General features: G+C 38.5%; 1 protein-coding gene across 2 annotated transcripts in view; it reads left to right on the top strand.

The window, feature by feature from the left end:
* The window catches only part of LOC5566167 (glycogen synthase kinase-3 beta), a 104,188-nt gene that overhangs the window by 11,666 nt on the left and 66,306 nt on the right, over window positions 1–26,216 (top strand). For both annotated transcript variants that reach the window (XM_021855062.1, XM_001650497.2), the window contains exon 2: window positions 22,040–22,984. In XM_021855062.1, coding sequence (XP_021710754.1) covers window positions 22,075–22,984 — 910 coding nt within the window. In that variant the 5' untranslated portion in view covers window positions 22,040–22,074. The remainder of the gene's footprint in view (window positions 1–22,039; window positions 22,985–26,216) is intronic.

Consider the following 26,216-nt stretch of genomic DNA (forward strand, 5'->3'; position numbering starts at 1 on the left):
TCCATCACTGATTATCATTGGAATATCATGATCCACAATCTCATGATCAACATCAAAATCCCAGGATCCCCAATGGAATTCCAGTCCACGCTGATATTCAAGGATCCACAGTAGATACTCAGTATCAACACTGGAATCCCTGTACTACAATGAGATCTCAGGATTCATATTGGGAATCTAGGATCCACACTGGAATCACACGATCCAAACTGAAATTCCAAGATGCATACTTAAATTTTGGGATATACACTAGAATCAAGCAATGCACACTAAAATCCAAGGATCCACATTGGAATCCTAATATCCACATTAGAATTCATGAATCCACACTTGAACCTTAAGATCTCAAGATCCACACTTTTATCCCAGAATGCATAAAGAAATCGCAGAATCCATACTGCAATCCCAAGATCCACAGTGGGATAATCTCAGGATGCGCACTGGAGTCTTAAGATCCACACTATAATCCCAACATCCATACTGGAATTCCAGGATCTACACTGGAATCCCTGGATCCACACTGGAGTCCTAGGATCCAGAAAGGAATCCCAAGATTCACACTGGAATCCCATGATCCAAATGGTAATATCAGGACCCATACTGGAATGTTAGGATTGAGACTAGAATCTCAAGATCCACATTGTGATCTAGGATCCATACTGGAATCCCAAGACTCACACTGGAATCTCGGAATTCACACTAGAATCTCAGTATCCGCACAGGAATCCCAGGTTCTACACTGAAATTAGCTTATGATCCACACTGGAATATAAAAATTAACACTTCAATTACTGGATCCATATTAGAATCCCAATATCTATACTGAAATCCCAGGATCCCCACTGGCCTTCCACAATCCATTCTGAAAGTTCAGGATTCTTTCAAGAATCTCTGATTTCAAAACCACGCTTATTGTAATATAACCCGAGCGTGATAATGCCGGTAAGAGCTGCTGACAAAAATTTGAATTATTCTGTGGATCCAGCGCAAGCTAGCAGAAGAAATCTAAATTAAAAAACCTGCCATTAGACTGTACTTGAGCTCTCTCACAACTTCATAAATAACTGATCTCAAAATAGATCACAGGAAAATTAGAAAATAGTAGAAAAATAGTAGGTTTTGAAAATATCTGTACAAAATTTCAAAATATGACAATTTTCATCAAAAATATCGATCTTGCTTAACCTCTAAGCATTTTTTTGGAAAGTTTCTTCTACTAAACTGTTTTCTACTAGGCTTGAGCGGTATGCTTTTTTGACCATTGACATTTTTGGGCCACCCTAATCATCGGGCACCACCCCAAACTCGAGTCATCCTCATGTTGCGTTTGTGCACGTAGGCCACGCTTTCAGCGTTTGGGTTGGGTTGGGTGCTGTGTGCAGTGCGATGCGCGCCAAAGTTCGATACTTTCTGAGCGCCCAATCGAGTTGACGACGGACGCGACTCGTCTTCGAAGTTCGAACGACAAACGCAGCGCATCACCGTCGCAACGCAACTCAACGCACCCTTGAACAACGTGCGCGCGCTTGAGTGGGGAACCGGTTTGCGGCGCACAGTGGGACGAAATAAAAAAAAGTGGGACATGTGTGTTTGTGCTGAAACCATTGGGTTTAGCGTTTCAACATTTTCTACAAAGTTTCATCATTTGTTGAGTACTTAATTTAAACACTGAAAAAAATTTCACTTAAAGTGATATACACTGAGAAAAAAAAATTAACTTTTTTAATTATTGTCAAAATTGAAAACTGTCTAAGGAAGTATTGTAGGCGACATCATTTCATGAAAGTTTGTCGAAGACAGGAAAGCTCTATCTCCTACACTGACGAAGTTAGGAGGTAAAAATGATGGGTACCCCCTTAAAACTCATATTTTCTCCATAACTTCTAAATTTGAATTTTTTCATTTTTACAATGTTCTACAATGTTAAAGGTGCTGTAAAAATACACATTTTTGCCAAAGACTCTGAAGCGCTAGCTCTCCATTTTGAAGATTTACGAACGATTTTCTGATTTTTTCACATCAAATTTAAGTGTGCATATCTTGTAAAGTAGCAAGTAGTAGCAGCTAATTTTAGCATCATGCTGTTCCACAACCTATACCCTTTTAATATTTGTACGAATAATTGCGGGGTCAAGCGGGGCTCATCGCAGTTTGTTTAATTGAAAATTGTATTTCCCATTATTAAATATATATTTTTTACAGTTTTTTATGTATGTGGTATAGTTTTTAAGTATTGTTTTCATTTTGCTATGAAATTTTTAATGTTTACCCATTTTGAACGATGATAAAATGTTATGTTTTACAGTTTTTGTCAAAATTTGAACATTTTTATTTTTTAAAGTAATATTTATTTTTTCATGTATCTGACAACATTGTTATAAGTGTATCAAAGAGCTAAATACCGCTATAAGAATAAAATCAACTGATCAACTGATTCAAATGTATAATTTGATTGTATATACTACAATCGTAGTAATAAAAAATAATTGAATTGCACTCCTAAGAACATAAAAAATAGAAAGATACAAATTTGTTTTGATAGCTATCAATGACATTGCTTGGATATCTATTATAGCGCTGTATATCTGTATATGTATTGATTTCCTAGATTTGCAAAATAAGAAAAAGTGACAGACGGTATCTAGCATAGGGACAAAATTGAGTATTTAAGGATTAATTAAACTGTGTTTAACTATTAATAAGCCTGATACACTTGAAAAAGTTAAATAATTTTCACGGAAACAACAACTTTTCCTCTATAGCCGTGTCAAATTGAAACTTGAACAGTAAACATTATAAATTTGCCGTTTGTAAAATGGGCCAAGAGTTAAATATTATAACAAAACATAAAAAAAATTAACAGATGGAAAAAAACAATAATTAAAATTTAGAAAACATACATTTATTCATATGAAATACAATTTTCAATTAAACAAACTGCGATGAGCCCCGCTTGACCCCGCAATTATTCGTACAAATATTAAAAGGGTATAGGTTGAGGAACAGCATGATTCTAAAATTAGCTGCTACTACTTGCTACTTTACAAGATATGCACACTTAAATTTGATGTGAAAAAATCAGAAAATCGTTCGTAAATCTTCAAAATGGAGAGCTAGCGCTTCAGTGTCTTCGGCAAAAATGTGTATTTTTACAGCACCTTAAACATTGTAGAACATTGTAAAAATGAAAAAATTCAAATTTAGAAGTTATGAAGAAAATAAGAGTTTTAAGGGGGTACCCATCATTTTTACCCCCTAACTTCGTCAGTGTAGGAGATAGAGCTTTCCTGTCTTCGACAAACTTTCATGAAATGATGTCGCCTACAATACTTTCTTAGACAGTTTTCAATTTTGACAATAATTAAAAAAGTTATTTTTTTTTCTCAGTGTATATCACTTTAAGTGAAATTTTTTTCAGTGTCTAAATTAAGTACTCAACAAATGATGAAACGTTGTAGAACATGTCGAAACGCTAAACCCAATAGTTTCAGCACAAACACACATGTCCCCCTTTTTTTAATTTCGTCCCACTGTGCGGCGGTGCTTGTGCGCGCAGGTTAAGGAAAGAGGAATGCGCGTTAGAAAATGCACCAGGACTGCGGACATGGTGGGCGGCGAGATCACAGTGGGAGTGGAGGTGTGGTTGTTTTGGTCAAAATAGTTGGATGGTCGGATAACGAGGCGATCAATATGAGTTTAGCAACGACTTCATTTAAAAAAGTATGACATACATAGAATATGGAGAAAGGCCCTCTTTGAAAGTTCCAGTTGAAAGTTATCAAATTCAAATTCTTTAAGTTTTTGGATGCGTTATACAATATTCTGAGTTTTTGATGAAGTTCTCATTGGAAAGTTTACCAATATTCCTTGAGCACTATTTGGCTAAATTCTGGCTCAAACCAGGAGAGTTTGATTCTGATGGAATTCGGAAGTAAATATTGGAGCAATTGCTATTTGAGTTGAAGAGTTCCTCAATAGATTACGTATTGGTCACTGTTGATCATGCAGTTCTTGTATTTCAGCTGAGTATCATGAAATTCTTCTTGTTTTTGGGATTTTAGTCCCAACTGGGCAAACCCTGCTCTCAGCTTAGTGGTCATTGAGCACTACGCTGCATCACATGCTTCAGAACACTCTATAGGTCATCAGATTCCTTCGCAGCTTATCTAATCACACCCTGCGGATAAAACCCCGAATGTTGTAACGTAAACAAACCCGATAATTGCTGCCATCAACTACCATTGCATGACACAATTTCCAATTTACGTCAAACTTTCATAATAAAAACAACCCAATCGATGTCTAGATACCCTGTCCCCTCCCCTCCTTCATTCGTCTCTGCCAGACATTTATCGGTCATTGCAACCACTTGGCAGTAGGCTCCCTCTGCGTTCAGCGCGATTCGTTCGCCGAGCCGAGCACAATTAATCACCACAGCAATTTCGCGAAGAGATCAACGAGCAATGCGCGCGCGCGTATGTAAACAAGTAATAAAAACAAAACGCATATATCGGATGATCGCCCCCTGTTGGGCCTGTCTGTCTTCGGGTAGTCGCCGTCGAAGGGGCGCGACGAAGATGTGCAATATCATGAGACATGGCACCTTTCTTCGGTGGAAGATCGAAGATCGTTCCAACAGCGGTTTGCTGGTTCATTAGCCCGGTCTTTCCACCAATTGCGCCATTACTTGGCGTTTGTGGTGCTATGTATGTCCAATGCGAGCACTTCGCGGTCCGAATACGAGCAACGAAGGAGGAATAAGAAGAATCGTGGCATTTGAACAGGCGTAAAAAATGAATCTATCCACCTATAATGTGAGGACTTCTGTTTCTAAAGCAATCTAATTCTACGTCATTTACAGGGTTTATTTTTAGAGACTTGGTTACTATTTGTGTGCTAGTCTACATGCTCCAATAAATCCCTGAGCACTTCAGCGCTACTACCATTAGTAATATCTACTATGATTACTCTGAAATTTGTCCCAGAGACTATCCGGAGAAAGCCTTGTAAGCTTACCGGATGAAGTCTTTCAAGCTTCCCGGAAGAGATCTTTCAAGCTTCCCGGAAAAATCTGCCAAGCTTCCCGGAGAAACCTTCCAAGCTTCCCGAAGGAGGTCTGCCCAAGCTTCCCGTAGGGGAAGTCTGCCAAGCTTCCCGTGGAACCTTCCAAGTTTCCCGGAAGAAGTTTTCCAAGCTTCCCGGAGGAAGTCTTTCAAGCTTCCCAGAGAAAGTCTTGCAAGCTTCCTGGAGGAAGTCTTCCAATCTTATTGGAGGAAGTCGTCCAAGCTTACCGGAGGAAGTCTTCCAGGCTTCCCGAAGGAAGTCTTCCAGGCTTCCCGAAGGAAGTCTTCCAGGCTTCCCGAAGGAAGTCTTCCAAGCTTCCCAGAGGAAGTATTTCAAGGTTCTCGATGGAAGTCTCGCTAGCTTCCCGGAAGACATCTTTCAAGCTTTCCCAAGTTCTTCCTCGGATAGAAGTTATCCATGCTTCCCGGAGGAAGCCTTCCAAGCTTTCCGTATGAAGCCTTCCAAGCTTCCCGGAAGAAGTTTTCCAAGCTTCTCGAAGGAAGCCTTCCAAGCTTCTCGGAGGAAGTCCTTCAAGGTTCTCGGAGGAAGTCTTCCAAGCTTCCCCAAGTTCTTCCTCGGTTAGAAGTCTTCCATGCTTCCCGGAGAAGTAGTCTTCTAAGCTATCCCTTCACCGGAGAAGTCCAATTCCCGGAGTTTCCAAGCAATTCAGCCGGAAGAAGTCTTCAAATCTGAGGAAGTCTCCATGAGAATTTCTAGCTTCCAACTTCAAAATTTCAGGGGACTGGACTAGTTTTGAAAATTTCTTGAAAGGAATTTCGCAGGAAATTCTGATAAAATCCTGGGAAGTATTTTCTGATGTGTTGTTCTTAGAAAAAAATAAATAAGTTTGAATTCTGACTTGAAAGCTTTGGGGCAAATTCCTTAAATTCAAAGCGATTCCAATACCCTTTCCAAGCTATTCGGCCTAGCCAAAAAATAACGTCCAATGTTCGACTCTACTCCGCTCTGTAATGGGTGTCTCCGCCGCTGCTCCGTTTTTACCTCTTTCACTGTGCGAATCTATTTTTAGCATCCACAGCAATTCAATGAAGCGCAAGACGGAGCAGTTCGACCTGCTGCTCTGCTGCTCCACGTTGGCGAGTTAAGTAGACCTCAACCAACGCATTCAACAACAGCAGGAAATCGTGATTGATCTTTCGATCGTTGCTGTTGCGGTTGCTGCTTCGCAGAGACGACGGTGGTGGGTGAACTCCTCTGCGTTGCGGTGTGTTGAACGAACGACATTCCACGGTGGTGCGGAGTGTGTGGATGGAAGATCTTGAAATTGGCGGAGGTCGTAACGCGTCGGTCTACGCGGCAGCGAACGACGTCAAGGCTGTGTGGGCAAACGATGTGCAAAAATCTGCCGATCACGGCAGCCGCATAACGAAACACGTGCGGCGGCAGTGCGTGCCGCTTAGAGGATCACATGCACCTTAAACTGGCCTAAGCTAAGCCAACCGGTAAAAACCGGATCGACGGCAACTTCCTGAGTCACTCCGAGCCGTAAAGCGATTCCAAGAGCTCGGAATTCCGACTGAACTGTGACGCGCGCGGCGCATGATCTTCATCATGACTCATTCATGTCAAAAACTTGATGATCACTGCTGTTTTGGGGATTTCATCAGCCAGCGTGAAATTTCCCGGTAATCGTTCTCATTGCCAAGCGCCACTGACGTTAACTCAAATGCGACGTTAACTCAAATTTTCGAACTCGTTTCGACCGGTTCGCAGTCGCTCAAAACACATTGTTCAAAACTCGTAGAACTTGTCCCGATCAATACCGTTTTGTCTCAAATTCCGAACAGACTCATATTCCGAACACTCGGTTTTTGTATGGCGATTTGGTTGAAATGTTTCGTTGAAATATGTCACCAAATTACAAGGAAATAGCTGTCAATTGCAATTCAATTTTAACCTTTCCAATATAATTTTTACCGCGGGAGTAGTGATGAGTCTCGAGTTTGAGACCAGTAGAACAAGCTCAGATAAATTTATTTGCGAAATTATTCATTTGAATACGATTTATTCGTGCTGTTCGGAATTTGAATCAAGGTGTTCGGAATATGAGACAGCATAAGCACAGTGTTCGGCATTTGAATCAAAATGTTGTTCCATACTTTTACGTAAAACCAATACTAAAACTAATTCAATTAACATTATTATTGGTACACCCCACAGCTAACAGTTTGGCTTAGCGAAGAAATCAAAATTTACACAAATATCAGCCAATTTATGCCAATCAGATGCATTTGAAGTCACTGTTGGCCTTAAGTGTTCGGAATATGAGTCAAAACGGTATCTCCCCGGTTCGGTTCAGTCTGGCAGGAGGACAAGGTTTTGCGCAATTTCCAATTTGCCTCCAATCCGGTAGTCTCTGCAAGGTTGGCCTCCACCTTCCATAATGGGCAGTTACCACCAGATTCAACCAGTATTCCAAAACAACAACACCAGACAGGTATGTGGTACTTGAGTGTCCGCATTGATGGATTTGATATCCAATGGATTAGCTCTACCGTTACTCATCATCTTGCTTCGATCTCCACGACTGTATTAGTGGTATACCTACCAGCTGCAGGGCTGGTAGCGAGTCACTTTTTGATGGTTTGGTCACCGTTTTTCGACCTTGTCGCTAAAAAGTCACTATTTGCGACAAAAAGTCACTTTTCCACCATGTTTGCTGATTTTATGCTCTTATAGAACTGACGTACCTCATGTTAGCCGTATATTAACTCTATAAGCCCAAAAAAGGCGAAACTAATGGTTACTTAGCAAAATCCATGTAAATTTACGTCATATTATGCAGACGTATTCAGCGAACTATGACGTAAATTTGAAGATCTATGGGACGTAATTTCTTGTTTCATTGAACTTAATTTTGTACGATACACAAATATTGTCAGTCATCTAAGACTCAATGTTACATGGATGACGAATTAGTCCGTGTAAAACAATTAGATTTATGTCAAAATGTCTATCAATAGTGATTTTTTACTGAACATTATTAAAATAAAAATTGGCTGACTCTTGTTTCGGGGTGAAATTTAGCGTCCGTTTAAGTGATTATATTGCTTTCTAAAACAATGCTGTATGGTAGCTTTGGAGTAGTCTCCAATATGCTTACTATATTCTTACCATTTTTATATTTGTCTACATATTCAATAAATAAGTTTCGAAAATCCTACTCTTGAAGCTTTAATCTAGCATAATTTATGATCTCGCCCTAAATGCCATGGGTAACTGAGTATGTAGTCCGATGTTTTAAGGCAAATTAATGGACCAAAATAAAATCTGTCATCACTGATATAGAAGGATGTTCGTTTCATCGTAGCATTCTTAAATAACTTGTAAATGTATTCGTTCGCCAAGACTACCTGACACCATTGGCTTTCAAGGCGAGATCATAAATGAAGCGAGTAATGTTGGCATTTTCTTATGAAATTCATAAGTATATCATGGAAAATCGTGTATTTCCACAAAACGATCAAAATAGTACAACTTTTGATGACGAAATCTGCATCGATGATCTCGTTTACGAATCTGTTCAAACTTATAGGCTGTCACCATGTGTGAATCTTTGTTGAGAAGTACAATTTTGTTGCTGTCTTCCTCGACCATATTGAACATCAGCAATTTTACAAAGATATAAACATTTTTAACGCATGAAACTTTATAAACTACATATCTATTAATGTTCTGACGAATTAGGCTCATACAGCATAAGTTACAATCGTGATAGACCATTTTGTTTATTTCACACTTATGATCTATTGCACTTGATTTTACTTTGTTTTAATCTAATTGGATTGGAAAATCAGAGTAACAGGGGGGAAATGATAAAAAAATCAAGGATTCAGGTTGTACAACTGAGGCATTTTAGGACGAATTCCATGTCAAATCGGTCAGTCACAGAACTCCTAGACTATCTTGGATTTGCAGTAAATTTTGCACAACATGCGAATAAGTGTTTTCAAAAGATAAATCGATAATTTTAACTCAAGAATACTTTTTGAAAATGGCCTATGAGCTCTTGCAAGTGATTAATTTGCAGAATTCTAGTTCAGAAATGGGTTTTTGACAGTATAGGCGAGAAAATAAAGCTCTGTACAGACTTATTTTTCTTGATGGAGAACCACGAATAACTAATGCAAACGACCTACTTTATTATTTTATTGAAATAATTCCAAAATGGCTACGTCTATAGAGGTTATCATGATAATCATTAAGGTTTAGACTGATTTCAAGATGCTTATTTTATCATTGAAACGTATTTATTTTTACAAGGCACCAAAATTCTGAAAGTCGACCAAAAGATTTTCTTAGAAGAACTATTTTATTAAAAAATTCTTCATCATGAAATGTTGTCCCAAACAGCTGTTACGTATCCAAATTTTATGGTGAAATTTAAAAAATAGGGTTTTTGTGTAATTTAAAATTTAAGTTTCATTTTTGAAGTTTCCATGATATTTTTTTATTGTATAGCCCAAATGGTTTACTACATTCACTTCATGGACCATTTTTCTTAAAACCAACAGTTTTAGAACTAGATTTTTTTTTAAATAAATTACATGCAAAAACACATAGACTTCGACTGTTTTAAATTCGTTTAGGAATTTTTAAAGTAATTCTTCCAATCATTTTAATAAAAAATATATTCACAATTTCTCCCATGAATTGATTTAGAAATTCCTCATAGGATCATTCCAGGAAATTTGTTAAGAACTCTTTCAAGAATTCCTCAAAAAATTCACCCAGGGATTTCTGATAAAGTTCCTCCAAAAATGTGTGTTTGAATTTCTCCAGCATTCCGTCTAAGAATTATTCTACATGATTCCCAAAATTTCATTTAAGGTTTCCACCACATCCAACAATAATTGTTGTTATATGAAAACCGTGGAAAGTTTCTCAATTTTTCTACCAATTCTCAAAATGTTTGTAGGAATCTTAGTAGAAATCTCTGGAGCTATTACTGAAGAGAAATTTGAAGTTGCAATCTTATTGAAATTCTGGTGGACGGATCGTGTGTAGTGGTTAGAACACACGCCTCTCATACAGTCAAGTCAAGAACAATCACTGAATTATCAGGGCTTTCTTGAGAAATTGCTGAAATAATATTTGGAGGAATACTCAAACAAAAAAAAAACCTTGAACATATACTTCCTCAATATTTTTTTAACTATGTCTCCCAGTTTTTTTCTGAAATTACACCAATAATATCTGAAAAATTTCCTTGACTGGCAGTTCTATAAAGAGTTCCTTGGAAAATTTCTAGATTTTTCTTTTGTTTCTTTATTTTCTTTATTTCTGGAGGAATCTTAGGCGAAATCTCTGGGTTATTACTGAAAAAAAAATTGGGGGCAGACCTGGTGATTAGAACACGCGCTGACGACCTGGGATCGAAGCCCACCCCGAGATAGTCACTTAACATTTATGTTATAGAGGCGACTTCCTTCGGAAGGGAAGCAGAGCCGTTGGTCCCGAGATGAACTAGCCAAGGCCTAAAAATCTTGTTAATACAGATAGAAAAAAGGACATCTTAGATGAAATATTTAAATCAAGTTAAGAAGAATCACTGAATTATCAGGCCTTTCTTGGAAAATTGCTGAAATTTTTTTGAAGTAACACTTGACAAAAACAAAAATATGAAGTCCGTAAAAAATCACCAAAATCAACTCCTGAATAAACCCGAAGGAAACTTTTTACGAAAAACTTAGAGAAATGTCTGGTCGAATTAACAGAATTACAAATTCTTATGAAAACTGTTTTTTTTTTCGTGGCACATGTTCGGTTTTGTTATTTCCTATTTGGTCTGTATTTTCTGGTATGAAGTCTGTAAAGTTCCTATTTTAAAGATACTTAGTCGCTACCAGCCCTGAGCTTTGTGTACTACTAAAAATCATAGCATAAGTATAAGCAGATATGGTTTGATGATGTACTATTAGTTGACGGCACAACTCGTTCATTGTGATGGCCATCCTTGGACTTTAAGATTGTTTCATCTTAAGTACATCTTTTCCCTAATGATTCATATCGCTTTTTGTTTGGTGGTCTAGTTGACGGGTTAAGAGATCTTACAAATTACTTCGGTTCACTTCATATTTCTGAGCCTTAACCTTAGGAATTGTGGAAGGCTTTGATTTGGGATAACTTGTTCTGGCTTCACTGCACGTTGGTCCACAAACCGAAATCAAGAGGAATGAGTTAATAACATTAAAATACAAAATATAGCACCTGGGTGTCTTCTGAACATTCAAAGCACGTTATATGTAAAAGTGTCCTAATCGTCAAACTGCATAAGTTACAAAATTTGTTCTTGAACTTCTTCATTTCGAAAGATAGCAAATACAATGTTTTATAGTGTTGTAGATTATGGAAAACTCAAAAGCTTTCTAGAACATCATTATTTATATCAAAGTAAATAAAAATGGAATGATATTATGGCTGTTATAACCAGTTCTATCGGATTTGCATATTTGTTCTACAGTTGCATTCGTTTAGAAAACCGACGTGATTACGCGTAGAAAAGTTTAGGAAAGGAAAAAATAGACGGAAAACCTGGAGAAAAATAATTTGTCATTTTGCATGGAAGCTTGCATGGCATTTTTTATCAGCCAACTTGATGGCAAGTCAAAGTTTTCCAGAACCACTAGTATCTTATAGGTTAGGATACGTCACATTAGAAATCAAAAGCCAAAAATCGTTTTTTAATAACTTAGACAAAATCAAAATTTCAAATATACTATGTTTTAGATATGAACAAAATACACATTTTCTCTAAAGACGACATACCTGTTAAATTTTCCTATGAAAGGATCTAGATAGATTTTTTGTAGTTTTTATATACACTTTTCCAGCGTAACATTCCAAAATGTCGCAAGTGAAATCAAAAGTTTTTCTCGCTACCTGAATAAGCATGAAGCAAGAAGTGTACTTTAGATGAATGCATTGTAATCAGTGTTGATAGACTGAGCTTTCCCATGAGAGAAAACTCATTAGAGATCTGCTTCGCAAAGTTTGAGACTTTCATGCAAAATCACTTAATCACACTTAAGCCGTCAAAAATGACTCAGTGACGAAACTCGTCGAAGTTCGTGAAAACTGAATTTTGTTGTTTTTGTTAGAAAGGATAACTATAATTCTACCAGACTAACAAGAAATCATTGTCGAGAAAACTGTGGAAATACGAAGCAATGAGCTAAATAGAAGAGCCAGCTCATTCATGAGTTTTTGACTGCTGAGTTACGTGATTGACAACTTATGCATGAAAAATCTCAATCATGAGTTATGACATTTTTAGGTTTTCACAACAGTCACGGTTTTGATCATTTAGGTCATGATTTATTTTGATCGCTCCCAGCCCTGCTAGCGATGCGTCACTTTTCGGGGCTGCGAGTGGGTGGCGATGGCGTTGGCCTCCGTTTTACGTCATTCAGGCAAATTTTCCCTGCTCATTTATTCACGTCTTTCTTCCTTGTGCGCTCGTCCATATCTACCACTTACAGCGCCATGCATGTAGGTATGTGTGTCTCGAGACCAGTTTAGAGAGCAATAAAAACTGAAACAAATTAAACCATTTAGCCACGCGGTGAGTTCTCGCGCGTAACTTTTCAAAAGGACCTATCTGACATTGAGAGGCTCTTTTTGTTTGCTTTCTTTTTGATCAATAGCTGTGTCACATTAACCTCTTCTGTTGCGTTATATTTTCTTGTATGAAACGCTAGTCAAGGACACTGTCTTTCGATCTACAGTGAAAAACTTCCCAAAAGCCTTAGTATTATACTGTTATAATCGAAAGAGAGCGAGAGAGGAGAGAATCTCTCATTGTTACATAGGTCCTTAAGTAAACTTTATCGAGAGTTACCCTCGCGTAAAGTCCAATTGGAAAGATCAGTGCTCAGTGAGCATGCTGCATGTCTTCGCCCGCATCCAGTTGCATCCCGCATCAACATGTGCATCGTCTCCTGATAGCGAATGGGCGTGAACGCGAAAGTATTCGACTTCGTTGTTGTCGTCGGCGATACTAATCACTTTCGCTTATCGTTCTCATCGCCCCAGGCTCGACGATTCGCTGCGACGACGCTTAATACCACTGTATCAGTGTGTGCGCGCGACTTATTGATGTGTCCGCCGAAGTCGTTCCTAGGATGTAGTTGTGATCCACCAATACGAAGACGGCGCCGGCTGCACTCGGCTGTTGTTCCAAAATTTTCCATTGGCTTTTAATCAACAAACAGAATGCTGCATTAGACAGGCTGTTAGCCGGGTTACAGGAATCAGGGTCTGGTCGTCGTCAGTGTCGAACGGGAATAAATTTATTTATTCTATTTTGTTTTTAAGTTTTATTGTGGGAATGTTTATGATTCCCGAGGCAAAATTAGCTCATACGATGGATGGTGTCTTACAATGTTTCGTTTGGTGGACAGAATTGGATCAGAAAAGAGGCTTTCAGTTCTGTAAAGCGTTAAACGTTATAGAGCCAAAAATAACCTAACTATTGAAAATAAGTAAGTTATTGAGTTTCTTAAACACTGTCTGAAAAAAAGAGAAGATTTAAAAAAAAAACAATAAATTATGTTTTTCTCTGTTTATCAAGGGATCTTTTAATCCCAAAAGAAATTCATCTACTACAACCCCACCTATGACCGAAAATATAATTGTAACATACATTTTCTCGCATCTAAACTGTTTTTGGGTGTCGTCAAGAAATTCAGTTTTCGCTGAACAATAACCATTTCGACAAGATTATGCAATCGATTTTCTAGCTCAAGCTAGTTACAAACCCGCAATCTATTCCAAGATAACATTCCGCCCCAAAAAAGCTATCTTCATCCATAAAACTGGCGTGGAAAGTTACCTCACAACTGGATCGCACCAGCTTTCCGCTGCGATAATGAGACATTATTATCTTATCCGACATAAATCATCCAAAATGCGAAAAAAAAAGTTACGCCCTCCCCCGGCGATTACAACCCTTCTTTTTGGCGCAGTCGCGACGCGCTAACCTAAAAACCAATTCGAATCGGGACGTGCCCTCCCAGTTTAAATGCGTGCCATGTTTGCCAGTCTTCTGTCTGAAACGTGCTTACTTGTCGTCATTGTGCGCTCCGGCTGCACTACAGTTAACGCTTTCTTCGCGATGCCATTTCGTCATCTTGAAGACGAAAAAAAACGCAGATGTCGCAGTGACTCCTCCCTCACTGAGTTTAATCTGTTTTTATAAATTAAACAATTGTCAACCGCGCTAAATGCTTACGAGCGATCACTTACGTCACTGCCGATTTCTTGAGAATTTTACACTTTTTTTTCGTTTGTTTCAATACGAATCGTCCAAAAAGATCATATTTCACGCCGATGCAATTCAACGACGGCCAGTGCCCGCCCCATTCATGGTCAATTGTTCACGGACTATTACAGTGGTTCCAATTCATATTCGTACAGGCCACTGTTTCCAAATCAAATTGGTTAAAACTGTCAAATTTTATATCGAATTCAAAACATGAAAAATTGTTTTCATTTACTTATATCATTGGCTTTCTTATTCTTCTTGGCATTACGTCCTCACTGGGACAGGGCCTGCTTCTCAGCTTAGTGTTCCTATGAGAACTTCCACAGTTATTAACTGAGAGCTTTCTTTGCCAAAGTTGCCATTTTTGCATTCGTATATCGTGTGGCAAGTATGATGAAACTCTATGCCCAGGGAACTCAAGTAATTTTTATTACAAAAAGATCCTGGACCGACCGGGAATCGAACCCAGACACCTTCAGCATGGCTTTACTTTATAGCCGCGGACTCTAATCACTCAGCTAAGGAAAGCCCCGTTTGCCCTATTCCATATTCGTAATCTAATTCAAGCATACAACACTTGAAACTTAATTTCAAGGCTTTTCAATCTTTTAGACAGATGTTTTAGAATATATTTAGACAATTTATAAATTGAACAAACTCACCTTAAATGTTAACCAGTTTAAAAAAAAGCAATTGAATTTTAGCATATAAGACGGTGTTAGTGGCCTAATGGCTACCGCTTCTGCTTCATAAGCAGAAGGCCAATACGGGGTTCAATACCAGGCCCGTCACTTTCCTCGTACTTTGTAGTTGTTATCTATCGCTTGCTTCTTCCACTATTAATCTATCACAATCACAAATAAACTATATTCGTTCATAGCAATCGCTAGAATCGGAGACAGGCGAAATTCTATTTTTTACGCTTTCATTCTAAAATTGTTGCCTTTCCTCACGCCTGATGCATAGGCAGTCTGCTAACCAAAAGCAAGCCTCTCTGACACAAAATTGTCTTACCACCTTTCCACATAAACTGGCGTAGATGCAGGGGTATTTTTTTTTTCCTGTGTTGGGTGTATAATCACTGCGACCATTTATTTGATCTATTGTGATACACCACCCATTTTAATGTATAACCGTATTCAAGGTGATAGATTACTATGATTAGTTATCCTCAACTCATGATTTCGGTATTTTCAAAATGGGGAATAATATGTCGTATAAACCGAACTACTTTGAATGGAGCTAAGGACCATATATCAGAGGGCTGTAGAAACCCTTGATCAAGATACTTTAATCTCACAGCAAAAAGTGCAACGCAGTTACACAGAAGGTGTTCAGAGGTTTCTGTTTCCTCACTACAAAAGCGACAAATATCATCTTCAATTCTTTTGATTAGTCGTAAATGATATTTAACTAAACAATGTCCTGTAATTAGTCCTGTGTATGCACACAGGTCTTTTTTTGACAGGGCGAGAAGTTTTTGTGTATTTGATTTATTGGGTGTTATAAACTTTTTAGATTGGCGGGCTACAACAGTTTTATTCCAGTTGGTATTTACCATGGCTTTTTCCCAGTTCCTGAGCTCCATTTTAATGGAGCATGGTGAGACTCCACAGAAAGGCTCTGGCCCTTGTAAATGTTGAGATGATCCAACTCTTGCCAGCTCATCTGCTTTTTCATTTCCTTGTATTCCCTGATGCCCAGGCACCCAGTAAAGAACTATAGTATTATTTACCGATAATTTTTGAAGTAATAGAGTACATTCCCAAACCAACTTCGAAGTACATGTGTATGATTTCAAAGCAGCGAGCGCTGCTTGGCTATCAGAAAAAATGCATATGTTGGAATGCTTGTATTTTCTTTTTAAGCAAATAGAAGCACATTCTAGTATAGCTTGTATTTCAGCCTGGAAGACGGTTGGCCATCTACCCATTGAGACTGATAAACATACACCGGGACCTGTAACACCAGCTCCCACTTGATCGTTTTGTTTGGAACCGTCAGTATAGAAGACTATTGAACCTGAGCGAATTTGTGGTCCTCCTACATCCCAGACAGAGCGATCCGGCTCTACTACATTGTACCTACGATCAAAATTAAATGTCGTTTCCATCCAGTCATTGTTGACTGTAACTAATGGATTAATTAGAACTTTTTTCAAAATTTCCAAATGACCTTTTATGTCACCATCATAAAAAACCGTAGTTCGTTTAAGCCGTAGTGCGGCTTTTCCAGCTTCTAGTTGAACGAATTGATACAGAGGGAGTAGATTAAGCATTGCATCTAATGCTTTTGTAGGTGTGCTGCGCATTGCGCCTGTTATGGATATAGTAGCCAGCATACCTGCTTTACTGTGGACCAGTTATAAATGCAACACCAATTTATCTCCCTTCCCTCATTGGTCTGCATTTTGACGTGGCAGGCGTCATTGTTGCCTACAAATAGAAGTCCATCAGCACTTACACTCGGAGAATGTTTGTTAGTCCCAAGCAGTTATCTGATTGCATGAAAAAGCGGTAATCTTCACTACTTGTAGCATCCACTCAAAAACCAACACATTCTAGAAGAGTGTCAAAGTTATACCAAAATAATTACCCAAATTTAAATATGCCTCAAAATGCTTGTGGTTTTTGTAAACTGAAAACATTTCAATTGAAACTCCACGAATATCATTCTTGCATGATCCATGATGATCCATCAACAATAATGAACTGTAATACATCTCAATTATGTTATAAAAACTGGAGAAGCCGAAGAGAGCATCGAAATTTAGTTTCAAGCGTTATATGTTCGAATTTCCATAGGGGTAAGTAAATTGAATTGGGTCAAGTTTAGACATTCAATACTTTTCCATACATACAATACAGAGATTAAAGTAAAAGTACAAGATTATGATTGTCGAATTACAGAGAACACTTATGACACAGACAAACAGACGTCACTCTCTCATCGCTGTCTAAATATATGGTAGGTGGTCAATCCACCACTCGCAGCGCTCACAGTTCACGTTTGACGTTTGCTCACTACCGCCATCTGTTGACCCATCGTCCAAAAACGCCGATTTTAGCATTGGGCGTACATGTTCTCGTGACTATAATATTAATCACGTTTTGTCTGTTTGTCTGTGCTTATGACATTCATTATTGATAAAGTGTTTTGATTTCAATATCAAAATTTGTCTTGACTTGATTCGAAAACAGTGCCCTATACATACAAATATTCGAATATGAAATCGAGTCACTGTAAATCTTCACTTTTTTCGGCAATCCTTTTCCAAGCAAGCTAAAACGACCGAAACGTTCGAGAACTATCTTTCGGGGCCGTCGTTCGCAATAGCATTCGCATCGATTGCTCGCTCTCTCTCTCTCTATCGGGAAGGTTGTAAAAATTTACGAGCCCCACTTGTGGAAGTAAGTACTTTTGCGAATGGTCTTTACTTTTTCGACATGAAATTATACCACTGTAAGCAAAAACCATAAAACGGAGATGCTAAAACGACAAAGTGTCGTTAAAGAACGATTCGTTGTCGCTAAAATGTTTGAATTATTGATAACAGATGAGCGTTTTCGATGCACGCATTCGTTCATTGCGGAAATTGATTCGATTGCTTGGCTCTTGGCAAACACTCGAACTTTGATTGATTCATCGTCAGTCATAGCCAGAACGCACGCTCAAGTAGATTATGACGACAATAAAACTAAACATTTGTCCATTTTGAAGAATGCATCAGTCCCAATTCGGTGCCTTCACTTGAAGCGGCATTGACCTCTCCGGTGTCGTTTCCACTTGGGTTGTCCTGAATTTCCAATTCAATCCTCTCTTCGGTGTTTGTGTGTACAATTCTTAATGCTTTTTAACCCATAGCGTAATTGTTCGACTGGATTTCATCATCCACTCGCCAATCACCCTCTAATCTAACCAGGGCCCAGAAGCTCCTAATTCCTGCACGTCACTTGGTCATGCCTCACGATCCATTCATCGATTTTTATCTATCGCTGTCCGTCGTGTTCTTCTATCGATCTATCGGTTGCTTTGCTTTGCAAGTGGTTTCGCCGAATTGCCAACTCGAAGCGAAAGAAACAACACTATTGATGGATGTGAGCTTCGAACCACTTAGCGTGACCGAAGCGCGATGCGTCGACCTTTTCAGGGTGGTATGCAGCAGTTAGACCAATGAATGACTAATGCATCGTCGTCGTGATTGCGGCGGTTCCCTCAAGCAAATCGATCATTGATAAATAATAAAAAAATCACGATAAAAGTCCGGTACGATGTAATGGGTGATTACTGTCATTGATGGCACAAATTGACTCGCGGCGGTCAATAATGGCCCGGTGGTCCCATTCATGATTGTCGTTCGATTGGTATGGATGTAGGTGAACACAATAGAGCAATTATCACGGTGTGTTTTGGGCAGCTTGTTGGATGCGCTCATAAAACACATAATCCATCACATAAGGTAACTTTCTCCGTTTTCTCCTGAATGATCCAGAGATTCCTACGAGACTTCCTCGGAAAAATTTTCGTGAATCCTTCACAGATTTGTTCAAAAACATACAGAGACTCCTCCTGGAATCCTTTCAAAAATTCCTCTAGAAAATCTTTCAACAATAATTCCAGTCTCCGGGGATATCTCAAAGAGTTCTTAAATGAATTTCTCCAGAAACCTCTAAGCAGTTCAACGTTGATACGTCCAGTAGTTTTCACAGGGATTACTCTCAGAATTTTCTTCAAAGGGTTCCGTTCCGTTTGTCTACCTATTTCTGCAGTCGTTACTGTAAGATAGCGTCTAAATGTTCCTACAGTTATTCTTCCTGGAATATCCAATATGGTTTATTCTAGCGACCCTCTGAAATTCTTTCAAGTCAAAACCCATTAGGAACTCTTCAAAAAAATCCTTAACAAATTCAACCAGAGTATGCCTTGTGTAATTTCCCTAGGAATTTCTGCAATATCGTTCAAAGATTTTTCGAGTAATTTTGCAATTAGGTTGTCCATAGCTAGGACAGGACATGACAGCTCAGCTTTGACTGCCCTGTTGTTTTTCACTCGATTACCCTAACGACATAGAATCCAGTGCTACCAACTCCTTTAGAAGAAAAATCTTATGAACAAATTTAAATTTCGAGGCTCATAATTGGGTTTCTTTGAGCACGTATCACTCAATTAGTGCACTATAGGATGCAAGCTATTTCAAGAATCAGATTTATATTCAAAATTAGGAATATATTTTTAGAAAATTAGCACAATTTCAATTATAATGCTTCCAATTAAGTCCTTATTTGAGAATTTTAGGGATCGGTCAGGCTTAGCAACATCAAATACAAGTAGATTTAAAAAAAAAAATAATGCAAAATTAAAACTGTTTGTAAAATCAGTAGTTTTTGAACTAGCAACACGGCTGGGATACAACGTCGTCTAGAATGAAATGAACCATACATTATGAATGGAACCGTGTAGACTGCAACTGTGAGTTTTCTAGGAGAATGACATCCCTGCGTAAGTTAACGTTTCTACCGACCACTTTGAATATTTTTTTATCTTCGCCTACGTTTCGGTCCGGGAATAGGTCTTCTGTTAATTGTTAATTGATTATCCCTCTCATTACTTATATTTTGAATAAGACTCTTGATTACCGTATAATAAACTCTAATGTCAATAATTATGAGAAACCTCATTTTCAAAAGAATAGCCTATGATCAAAAGAAGAAAAAATCTCTTATGAAGGTTTGATCAAGTGTAATACAAGCAACTGTTATAAAGAGCTGCCAATGACTAAAGGAAGGCGAAATACCCAATTGGAATATAAGCGATTTCATGTCAATAGGAATGAATTCGTTAAAGCTCGAAAGAATAGCCTATGTTGAAAAGAAGGAAAAAATTATGATGAAATTATTAAACATCAACCTTAGCACAAAAATGACAAATTTGCCCAAGACGCCATCTTTCCGCATATCAGCTCTTGATCTCATAAACAACTTTGTCGGAGATGGTTTTCCTATATTTAACTTTTTATTTAGCAAAAATATTGCTAAACAAAATAATTAAAAAGAAAAAAAATGTTTTCAAGTAAAAAGTAAAGTAAAAAGTTTTTTTTTCAATTATTTTTCATAAATATTTTAGCGAAATTTAAAGTTGTTCTTATATCGCCATGGTGTTTCTATGTTTGCTACTCTCATTAGAAATAAATGTTTCGTTACATTGTGAGAACGGTCACATCCCTCGGAGGATTTATAATGGAAATGTCATGCAAAAGCGGGCAAGATATTAATGTTTTGCATAACAATTTATTCAATTGTTAGATATGTAGAGGACATAAGGCTGATACAAATATTAATTATCTTTTATGTCCGAAAATTTTGAAGGGGAGAAAAAAAAAGATTCATCATTTTTTTGACATCAGTTAGGTTTTTTCAATTTTTAAAGTTAAAAACAAGTAAAATAATTAACCAGAGGACGTTTGATAAAAGTTTAATAATTATCGTTAAAAATAAAAATTCGAAAATATAACTTTTTTTCTTTTTTGTTATTTTGTTCCTTATTTATTTTTATACCCCCCCCCCCTCGTACCTTCCAAGTGGTCTCGGACATAAAAGAAATTTAATATTTGTATCAGCCTAACTTTATAAAAAATTCCTAATTTAATAATTATTTTGGCATACCTCCACGATACTTATCTACTGCCAAATACCTCTCACATAACACCTCACACTGCATACCTTCCTCGCATTCCTCACGGTAATGAAAAACGTAGAACCGCTTCATCATAAAGATGTAAAAAAAACACACGAAGGAGCAAGGAATGTGCATAACTCGTCGTACGGGTCCGACCGTAAAACTGACCAAGCCTCCGCTCTCCATTCCAGTAGCTGGCCGCTTAACCGATGTGGTCCGAACAGTTTCCATGAACAAGAAGTAGATAACCATCAATCATGCGTCCCAAAAAAACTTCGATTTGCTATTGCGTTTTACCGTGCTAAAAATAGTACCCATTAAAATCTAGCCCAGGCTCCGGCCTCTCCGCACGACGCCTCTTTCGACCACCTTCGTTGTTCTCGCAAGCGCTTCCCTCCTCCCCGGCTCACCTATACCTGACCAATCTCTTTCTTCTGCACCTCACCTCATTTCCCTACGACACGGTTATGTGCGTCGAATCGAAGTTTTTCAACGCAGTTCACTTTTGTTGTGGTAAGACGGTTCGTAAACATCCACGGCGCAATACTTTTGCTCTCTCGGAGCACACAAGTAACTGCTTTCACGTGGGGTCAGACGAAGTTCAACTACAGTTGGACAAGGCCCGTTCGGACGGACGCCGTATCGCCGTTCGGTTCGGCTTGCAAAATATAAATACTGAATAAGCTCCTCCAGACAGCACCCTAATTGTCCGAGGGGCGATAAGAGTTGGAAAATTTAAAGTGAGACCGCTCGAGCGCATGGTAATCTCTCAATTCTGTCGGGAAGACGGTTTGCACTTGTGACTGTATAGGTTTACTTTGGTGATAATCGATTGCGCCTCTTCGTGTGACCGCCGCACCAGCAGCAGCAATACCCATCGCCGGCTCCGTCGCGTCCGATCGGGGTAATACCGATGGACAGACGGAGGCAGACAGAGAGTTCTACCGCCTGTTTGAAACTGTGCTAATTAAAGATTGTTGTTTGTTCTGCTACTTACACACGCTCTCTCTTCAGAGTACGGAGATAGTGTCCGTCAAGATTCGGGCACAATGAAGCAGATCAATCTGGAGGACACTCCACTGACGATGGCGGCGATCGTGCGCCGTCGGGCGGAAGCCATCAAGCACAACAGCGAGTGCGAAACGGACGACCAGCGACACAATCAAACGTTTCCGCCACTCGGTACGGGTACCATCGCGGCATCGGACTCGGGAGTGTTCATGTCTACCTCGGATATCGACCGGACGCATAGTGCGAGCACCAGCACGCAACACCTGAGTGCCGTCGAAGAATACACGGAAGGTCAAACGGCACCGACCAAGTCCAGTTACGTAATCGGCGAACAGGACGAAGATGAAGACGAATGTCAAGTGGACGACGAAGGCGACGAGGACGAGGGAGAAGAGGAGGACGTCATCGAACTGGATCAATCACACGAGAGCAAGACTGATAGGAAATTGAGTAAACGAGCTTGCCAGAGTCTACCGGACGTGAACAGTCCTCGGCCAAACGCTTTGAAAGCTAAAGGAACCACCTGTGATAGTAGTAGTGATATACACGTAGCACCTAAGAAGGATGAGATTGAGCTGCGGGCCTCGTCGGATGCTGCCAAACCCTGCGATACGGGGGGCCACGGCAAGCAAGCGACGGCCCCGGTAGCGCCGGCTCTGGCCACTTCCCAGCGAAAGCCCGTCGATCCGAGCCTGCTGCAGGCGTTCTCCATCGATCCGAAGCTGATCAACAAGTTCGACGGGCTCGAGCACACGCTGTACTACATCGACGAGAACGGCAGCCCGAAGCTGCGGGACAAGTTCTCGGTCCAGCAGCAGCTGGCGGACGAGAAGAAGCGCCGGAAGAAGGCGAAGAAGCTGGAGAAGTACGGCCCGGACGGGGAGGACGATATGGCCCAGTGTACCTGCTTTAGCTTTAGTAGGCTATCGAAAAAGTTCCGGGATATGTGTAAGTGTGCCATTTATTGATTTTTATTTATACTTATTTCAATACTTTATTTCTCATGTCGGCCTTTAGGTTTTTCAGTTTTATTTTTTTAGAATTTTAGAATAATATCTATTACATTGTTTGAATGTTTTGATATGTGCATATTCGCAGTAAAAGAGAACGCGTAGGCGTCTCTAGGTATGCAATAGACGGCAGAAGATGATGTTGGAAAGTGTTTTATATGCTGTATTAAAAACTGCGATCGTTTGATATTTTTACATTCAAACTTATCGCCTTTTTGCAAAGACGATTATTATACAAAACCTTTGCCCCACTGTTTGCATGAAACATCAAGCTTTGAAGAACATTTGTCCTCCTTCTTCATTTATAACAGGCCTGCCCAACCTTTTTGGCTCTTTTTTGCATAAATGGTTGTCGCGTTTGGTATAATGGTCCGACCTGAGAAGCTTGTACCTCAAATGAAAGCAATCCATGTATAAAAAATCGACTTTATATCAAACTCTGATTTTGAACTTTGTCTGCAGCGCTAGCAAAGAGTTTAAAAAAATGATTTTTTTTTAATGTACCGCGCTTTTACTTGAGATATAAATTTCTAAGATGTCAAAAAAGAGCCAAAAAGGTTGGGCTGGCCAGATTTACAATGATCAAAGTGCAATCCAAAAGCACGCCTTGGTTCAATTTGTTTCTTAATTAAACATATCTAAGGATTTTTACAAAAAATCATTTAGGGATATCTTAAAAAAAAACTATAGAAATTCTTTCGGAAGTTCTTCCTACAAAATTTTATAGATTCTTTCAGAATAAACTCTAACAATTACTCCAAGAATCAAGAACTATCTTAGAATACCAAAGTCCCTACAGAGATTCATATAAGAACTTCTCTGCGGGTTTCACAGCAGCTCTACTTGGAATTTCTATGAGCATAAGTTACAAAATTCCTCCCGAATCTTATCCAAAGGTTTATTCATAATTTTTTAAATATTCATAAGAAGTTTAATAGTTTAATAGTTTATTGAAAAAAATATATATAAAAAATAAAACCTGAAGGAAGCATTGGATGAAGTCCTGAACAAATATCTGAACTATTTTCTAATGTATACCTGGAATTGGGAGGAATATTTGGAGGAATTCTGAGAAAAAAAATAATCCAGGGAAGTCACAGGAATAACTTCTGCAGAAATCAATGCAAAATGTTTTCAAAATAAATTTTCCAAAGAGTTCATAAAAAAATCCAGGCAGGAGTTTTTTTGGGAATTTCTTCTTAAAATACTTCCGAAATTCCTTCAGGAAGTTCACCAAGAATGTATCCAAATTTTTTTCTGGAAATATCCTTGGCAGACATTTTTGAAACCCATTAAGGTATATCTTTAGAACTTCCCCTCTTACTTTGCAGATTTGTTTTTGCTAGTATTATTAGAGATATTCATAGATAAAATAAAAATAAAACCGGAAGAAAGCGTCAGATGGACTCCTAAGGAAATTCAATTCCTGGAAAAATTCTGGTACAATATCTCGGGGAAATCATAACATAACACTTACAGTACTTCTGGTTAAATTTTTGAAAATCTTGGAAATTCATATGTTTCGAAAATTTGTCTATGAATTCTTGTGGAACAAGATATCTATCTCCATGGAGAATTTAAAGATTTCACTTTTGGAAAAGTCGCTGATGGAGTTCCAGAGAAATTCCTAAAAATGTCATTGCAGGAATCGTTATAAGAGAAGGAGTTCTCTGAGGATTCTCTGAACACGCTTTTAGATTAGACAAAAATTTTATTTCATAAAGGACTTCCAGAGAAAATTTTAAGAAAATTAATGGAGTCATTGAAACCACAATTCCGAGAGAGTCATCAGGATTATTTGTATAATGGAATATCTTGGGGGATTAATATATGAAGGGAAACTGGACAAATTTTACAAGAAACTAAAGCTAAGTGCTTCTAAAAAATATCATTCCTGAAGCGTTACTATGAGTGTAATTTCCAATCAAGTTCAAGGGGATATGCATGATGAAATTTCCTTTAAAATGAAAATACCCGACTAATATCTACTGGGAGCAATTTCTACAAATTTTACAGTATGTTCTTTGCTTGAAGCACTGAAACAATTCACATGATGCACATTTTTTTATATAATGAAAAACAGGTTTTTAAATATTTAATAGATGATTTCTTGAAGGTGTCTGAAGAATTCTTTGCGAAATTCTTGTGAAGATTTTCTAAAAATTCTGGGGTAAAATTAATGATACACTTCTGAAAAAAAAATTGAGAAACATATCTTGAAATATCGCCGAGCACTCGATGGAGAAATTCGAGGTACTCTCCAGGAACGATTACTGGAATAATTTTTTGGAATGAATTATTGAAAAAAATCCTTGAAAAATCTAATATGTTTCTTTGGAAAATGAAGATGTATTCCAGGCAACTATGAAGAGTTATTTCTTATCAGATTCCAAGACCAGGCATTGCAGAATTCGCTCTCATTTGAGTATGAAGCACGATCAAAGCAAGCAAAGTAACACATCCAATCTGTTGCCCCAAAGCCCCAAAGAGAGAGCGATGATAAAATCCATTTTTCTCGCTTGTTTACCGTTGGGGGTAGGTGTTTTTCTTTACTGGCACGATAAACAATCCACGAACTTCCAATAGCAATAGTGTCCCCCAGGATTGGAGCATGTTTAGAGGGGTTTTATCATGCACTACTATCCCACCAATCTGATCAAAGTTGTAGCAGTATACGATAAACAGTCTCTCATAATGTGCAGCATGTTATGATAGTTACAGAGAGCGATACGTGAGAGATTCTCTCAATTTTCTCAGGATTCAATCCCTGTCCAAGACAGATTTTTCGAAGAATGTCTGGCTTCACATTTCAAGATAACTTAACAGATGCTTGGCAGATTCCTTACAAGGTTCGTATTGTAGATAAAACCTTCGAAAAATGTCTGCTGAGAACTGTTCAATAAGATTAGCATGACGCAATCGCAAATAAACATCAATGATTTTAAAAATAAAGTATACGTCTTTGTAGTAAACTAGGTAATATTGATTTGTTTTCAATCGGCTAGAGGGGAGGGCGCAACGTCTCTTCCCTGCCCCTCTCTGGCTACGCCCATGAGCATATTACTCCCTTTTCCCAGCCGTTTGATAGCATCCTTAACTACACTTATTGTGGGAGTTGGCACGTCTCCTTCAGCCGACGAATCGATGAAGCTATTCCTTATATTGTCTTA

The sequence above is a fragment of the Aedes aegypti genome, chromosome 3 (genome assembly GCF_002204515.2).
Source record: "Aedes aegypti strain LVP_AGWG chromosome 3, AaegL5.0 Primary Assembly, whole genome shotgun sequence".
In the NCBI taxonomy this organism is placed as follows: domain Eukaryota; kingdom Metazoa; phylum Arthropoda; class Insecta; order Diptera; family Culicidae; genus Aedes; species Aedes aegypti.